The 7,390-nt window shown below is 34.7% G+C and overlaps 1 protein-coding gene across 1 annotated transcript in view; it reads left to right on the top strand.

The window, feature by feature from the left end:
- Window positions 1–7,390, top strand: part of LOC107103069 — a 110,088-nt gene that overhangs the window by 100,872 nt on the left and 1,826 nt on the right. The window contains exons 27-28 of the mRNA XM_015402592.1: window positions 4,853–4,880; window positions 5,082–5,182. Of these exons, the coding sequence (XP_015258078.1) occupies window positions 4,853–4,880; window positions 5,082–5,181 (128 nt within the window). The 3' untranslated portion in view covers window position 5,182. The remainder of the gene's footprint in view (window positions 1–4,852; window positions 4,881–5,081; window positions 5,183–7,390) is intronic.

Genomic DNA, 7,390 nt, shown 5'->3' with positions numbered 1-7,390 from the left:
TTTATTATTTTGATTGAAGATTTGCCCAGAGAATGTGCAGCCAACTGTGAGATTCTCCTGCTGCCTTAAGATTTTGTCCATCTTCATCTCTGTATTTTGTGTCTGCGTTATCAGCGTCAGACTCTGGAGGAGACAGATTAGGCATGCAGTGTCATTACTCAGAGGAGCCGACAGACAAGCTAGAGGTCCAATTCAGCCTCTGACCTAGTGATGACAGTAGTTTGAGTTGTGCAACCACATTTCAGCACTTTGATACACCGGGAATATCAATAATAATCACAAATAGCGTTAGGATCAATTCGTCAACACGCTGCAAGTGCTTATGCTGGTCATTAAATATCTGACCTGACAGCTGTTCTGCTGAGAACTCTAAGGATCTAATCAGCCTGAATTTAGATTCGAAGCAGCAGTGATGTTTGCAACTTTATTATTATTGTTATTATTATTTTTCAATTATCAAAGTCGTTTGTATTCTGTTTGATTTGTTAACCAGGTCAAACCTCCAAGGCTGCAATCACTCATTACTCTCTAATAATTTCCACTCTTTTACTTCATTATGATAAAGTAGAAAAATGTGTCCATATGAATCCAAGAGGTCCATGCTCCAATTCTTTCTGCTGCTTTTCTTTTAAGTCTCTTATGTGAAGTCTTAACAATTGATTTGCTCTGACAGCAGAATATTTTTGTAGACGTTCAAAATTCTCCTGTTTTGTATTTTCTCACTATACATAAATCCATTGAAGCATGAGGTTTGCCCAAACTGCTCTCTGATTAAATTAATTTCCCTTTGAAAATAACAGGGGAAGACAGGGTGTTTTTCAAAATCCTGGGCAACAGTCAAAATTCTTTGCTGGGCTCAGTAGTCAATATGCTGTGTTAAACAACAATTGAAAGTTTTATAAAATCAGTTCTTGTCAGGAAGTCACAGTGGGAGAATATGCCTCTAAGAATTTTTGTATTACCAGCTGTTAGGGGGAGGCACCTGGAAAATGGATTCAGCTCAGCAGACAGCACAGGGAGTGAATATGATCGAGGAAAGAAAGCCCCATTTTCTATGTTAAGCGTTGCTCTGCTGCACTGATTGTCTACCAGTAATGGCAGCTTTTAAGAAGGATGTGCTTTTAATGAACATTTTAATGAAATTACGGTATGCACATGGGAGTTTTTCAAAGCTATATGGTATTTGCTGTATGAGCAGATATATTGGCAGCAGTGATTCTCTTCTTATTCAGGCAGTTCTGAAGAAAATCATGTATGAATAAACAACCTAAACAACCTTTTTTTGTTCTGTACTCCAGCTTACGGTATATTAATTTCTTGGTTAGAACCACATTACATGGGGTCTGTTTTGCAGCTGAGTCAATTTTGAGGCTTTTTGTGCAGAAAAGGGATTCCATTTTCATTTATATTCAAAATCTCTGTTCTGAATTTTCACTCTAATCCTTTGTATAATTTGCCTAACCCTGATGACAGAATATTTAAATTGTGCAGCATACAAAGTTTCTTATTCGTACTTTGTTCATTACTTTTTGATGAGGATAATTTGGGTTTAAAATGTTTATGTGTTATTTTATGAACCCCACATAAATTGTCTTAGAACAAGTTACAAAACTGATAGATGAAATGTATTAGTTATTTATTTTGAGTACAACTATAATCTTTTACCAACCTCAAAAGGTACATATTCATCCTTTCAATTTTCTCTTTTCAGCAGTTTTTAACTGGTATACTTATTTTATCAGAACTTAAAAATATGCAAACTGAGGCAGAAACAGAAAGCAGGCAGAAAAAGCTGAGGAACAAAAAGAAAATGTTAAGTTTGAAACTTGAAACTATATCATCGGTACATAAAAAGAAATGATATCCACAAAAGAAAAAACTAATGACAGAAAAGTGTCTTTTAGGATTTTTCATTCAAATCATGAAGAAATATCTGTCAGTTTACAATGTGTGAAGGAGAAAGGTAGAAAATCAATTAAGTTAAAAAAAAACATACTCAAATAAACCTTAAGCGACATTAGATGTGTCAGGATTTTGCTCTTTTTGGTTCTGTGTAAGTTTTCTTTTTTAATTTTCATTGGTTTCATTTCTATTTTCTGTTGCTTTCTCGTTTTATTTGAGTTCTTATGTAGTTGTTGTTTACCCTCTGTTGCCCTCTTGTGTCAGTCTCCTTTCCCTAGCTCCCTTCTAGATGCTTCTGTCCACACCTGCTCCTAATCGGTTGATTACCCCCAGTCTTTGTTGTGTTTGGCATATATACCCCTCCTCTTCAGTTGCTGTTTGCTGGTTTCTCGTCGTGCCTTTCTCCTCATGTTTGTTTTCCCTAATGTCTCCTGTTTTTTTGGTCTTGCTCTATTTTTTTGTCTGGAAACCTCCACACAACTTGACAAGATGTTGTAACTCATACAGTTTTTCAATGAGTCGTTAAGGTTCATAGCTGTAGACAAACAAGATATCCTGGTAGAGGTCTGTCTTGCAGTGGATCATGAGAAGCCTTTTACTGACGGTACACTGATGTTTTTTAACACTCTTTTGAAGAAGATCCTTAGGGCTTAATAATGTTCATTTTATGAAGGACTCTTCTTTGTTTCAAGAACAGAGCCACACTTCTTTATTAATCAACCTGAAGCTGCTAGCCCAACAGATGACAGAAGAGAACACACTTTACAAAAGACTGAAAATATTCCTCATTTCGCTGCTGACACTGGATGACTTAAGCTTCCTCAAGAATGGCAGTCTGCTCTGTCCATTCCTCCAATGATTGCAGAGATTGAGGCGTGTTTAAAATCACTATATATTGTAACAGATGCATTAGTGTATTGTGTCTATATCTTAGCAACAACTAAATTTATTACATCACATGTAGAGCTGGAAACAGCAGGTAGTGGAATGTATACACTCGCAAAAATACTACTGGCAAACTCTGGGCAAATAATATGGCCAAGAACAGTTTAAAATCTGGGCCACAGACTTTATGTTTCACAGTAACATGTCCTGGATGATACTATATGTTGTTCACAAACACTCCCAACCCACCTCCTTTGCTTTTTCAAGCCTTCTTTAAATCCCTGTCCGCTATATTCAGAGAGCCTGGCAGACAGACACTGGAGTTGGGGATATGATCCTGCAGCTAAGTGCAGGGGCGCAACTACATATTTTTGAGGTGGATGCGAAAACACATAATCTGCCAATGGAACAAGACAATTTACATTTAAAATAAGAAAAGAACAATTTCATTGTCTTATTTCAAGTCCATATTATCTAATAATCTTACTTTAAGAGTAAACATTCTCATTCCATTGGCAGATCATCTTATTTACCTACTCAAATTAAGGGTAAATACACTTAATCCAAGAAATTTTTTACTGATTTCTAGAATGTTTTTGCGGTGTAGGGCTTTGAGATCTTTATCCTTTTTCCGAAAGATTCACATTGCTTTGAAATAATGGAAGAGATGGCTTGAATTTCCTCCTTCACTCTCCTGTCCTTGCCTTTGCTCTGCATTCACTATATTATTTCACTTTTTGAGATGTTAATTAGCTTCTCTAAGGTCCCCCCCCAAAAATAAAGCAACTTACAAAAATCCTTTAAGCTTCACACCATTCAACAGTAGAGGGAAACACACTGCTCTGGTTCAGACCACCATGAGCACAATAATTACCTCTCCTATTTTTTTTTTATAATTCTCACCAGATCACCTTATATTTGTAAGTTATGCAGTGATATGGCAACTCTGAATTTTATCAGCTTGATCGCTATGGTGTTTCCTCATAGGACTTCAATTGGACGACAGAGTATTAGGGCCAGGCTAGAGATTTTTTTTTTTTCAATTCGAGAATGAAGTCGTAACATTCTGAGAATAAAGTCAGTATTACGAGAATAAAGTCATAATATTACAAGAATAAAGTCATAGTATTACGAGAATAATGTCATAATATTATGAGATTAGAGTTGTATTTTATGACAACTCTTACAAGAAGCACTTTCTTCTCTAATACGAGGAATGTTGAGCATCATGTAAAGTTATATTTGGCATCGATTTGACAAATAAGGAAATATTTTAGCACACCAGTATTAAATTAGGCAGTATGTCAAAATTGACGCAGGCTGCTGTTTGGTGGTGCTGGTCGGCCGTTATGTGCTGGTCAGAGCTGAAAGCTTTTTTTCTGAAACCGGTTATGCTATGATGACTTTATTCTCATAATTTTAATGACTTTATTCTCATAATATTGCGACTTTATTCTCATAATATCATGGCTTTATTCTCGTATTTAAAAAAAAATAAACCTAGCCTGGCTTTAACACTCCATCATGCAATTGTACTATAGCAATGTAGATGGAAATAAATATTTTCAGAGTACACTATTTATTTTGCCCTTCAGACATTTAACAGCTGAAAAAAAGCATGGAAGATGTTGAGCTCAAAAAGAACCCTAGTGGTTGCTTTGGTGGTCTGGTTGCTCACTTAATGCTAGAACCATCGGTCCTAAGGAGGAATATATTGTCTCCACCTATGTTTAATTATGCACTTGAATAAATGATGAAAATGCTGGGTTAGGGTTAGGTTTCTAAATTATTTAAATTTCTTACTAAAAAAATCATTCTCTTTAAACTTTAGCTTTATTGTCTAATTGTGTAAACCAAAAAAGGTCTTGCTACAGCTTCCACTGCTATGTCAATGAGGTTGCCAGATTGCTAAAATGCTCCATGCAGCTTTATCTTCAGGAGCTTATCTTCAGATATAATATGTAATCCCACATGTCTTTTGTATCCTTACTTCCACAAAGTCATAACACCCTAACCACTTCCCTGTGCACCTGTTTGTGTCCTTACACACTGTTTCTGTTCACAGGAAACACCACAGATATCAATGACAACAGGTAAGGCTATAACAGACCCAGTTGCCCCCATGCTCTGATTGCACTTGTTCTTGAAGAATATACAATTTAATCCTCAATTTACCTTCTTCACTGCTCTGTCTCCCTGCTTCATTGCTGCCCCCTTGCTGCGGACACTGCTACTGCTGCTGCTATTCCTCTGATTCTGGTGTGTGTGCATCTTTTTATGTATGTTGCTGTTAGCATGTGTCTGAATGTGAATTCTGTGTCCAGAACTGATGTCTGCAATAATCAGGACACAGCCAAACTCTATAAGCGGCAAAATGAGGCTCCAGCCTGCTAAGGTAAGCATATAGTAAATGTGTTATCAGAACAGTGTTTGGGCACATATTATAGATTAAAATTTAATTAGGAGTATATCAAATGTTCAGCACAAGCTTTTCAATATTTAATATCAAATCTTGTTTATCCCGTGTTTGAAAACTAAAGCTTCATTAAATTTGTCTGCAGGACTTTCATATGGATTTTACTTGTAGTACTCGGTGGCATATTTTTTTTAAATCATGGAAGGTTTCTCTCTGAACCTACCCCTGCAAAATGTAGCCTGCATGGGAAAACAGGCTCTTGGGAAGTGATTAAATTTGTTTGCCAATAATTAGGAACCCCCTAAAGAATGCAGGCTGGAACTATAGGCTTGAATTTTCTCTCATCTTTATTTATGTCAGCTCCTATTGCATTTAATAATGCAGATATAAATTGTGCTCCAGAAATTATTTATTGGTTAGTAAATGTCCCTGTTTTATAAACAATATAGTTAGTTGCCTTTGAAGGATCTATCCGAGGGATTCTTAATATTATTTTGCCAAACATATCTTAAAAATGTCTAATTTTAAACTGTTTTTTAATCACCATCAACTTACTCATAAGTATTACATGGGAGAGTTAAATTAGTAACAATTGCGTTATCTCTTGTCCAGAGTTTTTAGTCTCAATACAGACCGGGAAATGTTTTCTATATTTTAAAGCCAGAGCAGTCCAAGATTTTATGGGGTCAAGACAAGAATTGTAGTTTGGGCCCCATTTCTTGTTATGCTTAATACGCACCGGCCAATACAGTCCTGGTCTATCATAAGTTAATTCAGTTCACTTTCGTTTATTAGTTGTTTTAAAAAACTCATAATAAAAAAGAGAAAAAAATTCTAAAACAATAAAAATAACAACTGGATGTAATGCCATGTAAAAAAAAAAAACAGTGCTGGTTTATTTAACCATATCAATAACACTCCAAGTATATACCTACAAAGGCTATTAACACGTTAGCACAAAGTAGAGATTGATCATGTAATCAAGTTGGGCCAACTAAAATAAACAATAGAACATATGTAGAAAATTTCCAAGACCCTACAATGTAGAAAGCACACTTATTTCTACACATTTTTGAATATGTACTCAGAGGCTTCTGCAGATATAAAAACTGCCTCATGAGAAGAAGTTCTTCTTATGTGGCATACAAACAGTAAGCTAAGATTCTTAGCTTGTCTTGGTGAGCAATTGTGAAATAAAGAATTGCTTATCATGTAATTTTTAAAACACATTAGTAACCCCACCATCATATGTCTCACTTTATAAGCAAAAGTACAAGTTAATATAATGGTATAAAATGCATTCAGCAACTTCAGCTCGGGAAATAAGGGAGTACAAGTTTTCTTCTGTTCCAGAGTAATTACTGATTTAAAAAACTGCTTTTGAAGCAGCCGGATTTATTAAGATAAGTTGGAAATTTATTACCCAAAACAATCTTGCAACATGTTATATATGAATAAATGAGACTATAGTACATAAATGAAAAACATTTATGCATTTCATTTCCTTAGTTTTCTGAAAACACTGAGTGATTTTTCAAAGTATTTTGCAAACAACACTGTTCCTTCCAATATAATTTTTTTATTAATGAAACTACTAAAAAAACAAGTTGATGACACTTTGTTCAGTTTGTCATTGTCAATACTTACATGTATCTCTTCCTTTTTCTATTTTTTGTTATCAATAAATGAAAGGAAGTTAGATTACTAAATGTTTGATGGTAGATTAATAGTTTGAAACCATCATGAGATGTGTATTTTTTTGTATTTCTTTATGTATTTCTTTATTATATTTTCCAAAACTCTATTGGAAGCTGAAAGGCAGGTGGCATCTGCAAATAACAGTTCATAAATTGTTTTATGTTGTTGCAAGACCATTTATATACCATATAGGTTATTACCGTATGCTATTTAGTCATGCTATCGACATAATTGTTTTATTTTTGTTGAAGCAGGCTGCATCTTAAAGTAGCAGAACATATGTTCTAAAGCCTTGAGCTTGACACCTGTTTGATTTTCACAAACTTCTAGAGTTTGCCCCATTAAAAATTATCAGATTTTATAATTCAGTTTCAAGGTTCATAGTTTTAATAAAATAAGTTTTAAAGAACCAGTTCGAGCTACCCAAACTTTTAAAGCTCTGTGAATCTCGCTTAAAGAATATATATATATATATATATATATATATAT

The sequence above is a fragment of the Cyprinodon variegatus genome, unplaced genomic scaffold (assembly GCF_000732505.1).
Source record: "Cyprinodon variegatus isolate N-32 unplaced genomic scaffold, C_variegatus-1.0 Scaffold34, whole genome shotgun sequence".
Classification (NCBI taxonomy): Eukaryota; Metazoa; Chordata; class Actinopteri; order Cyprinodontiformes; family Cyprinodontidae; genus Cyprinodon; species Cyprinodon variegatus.
This window is presented reverse-complemented; position numbering and strand designations above follow the sequence as displayed.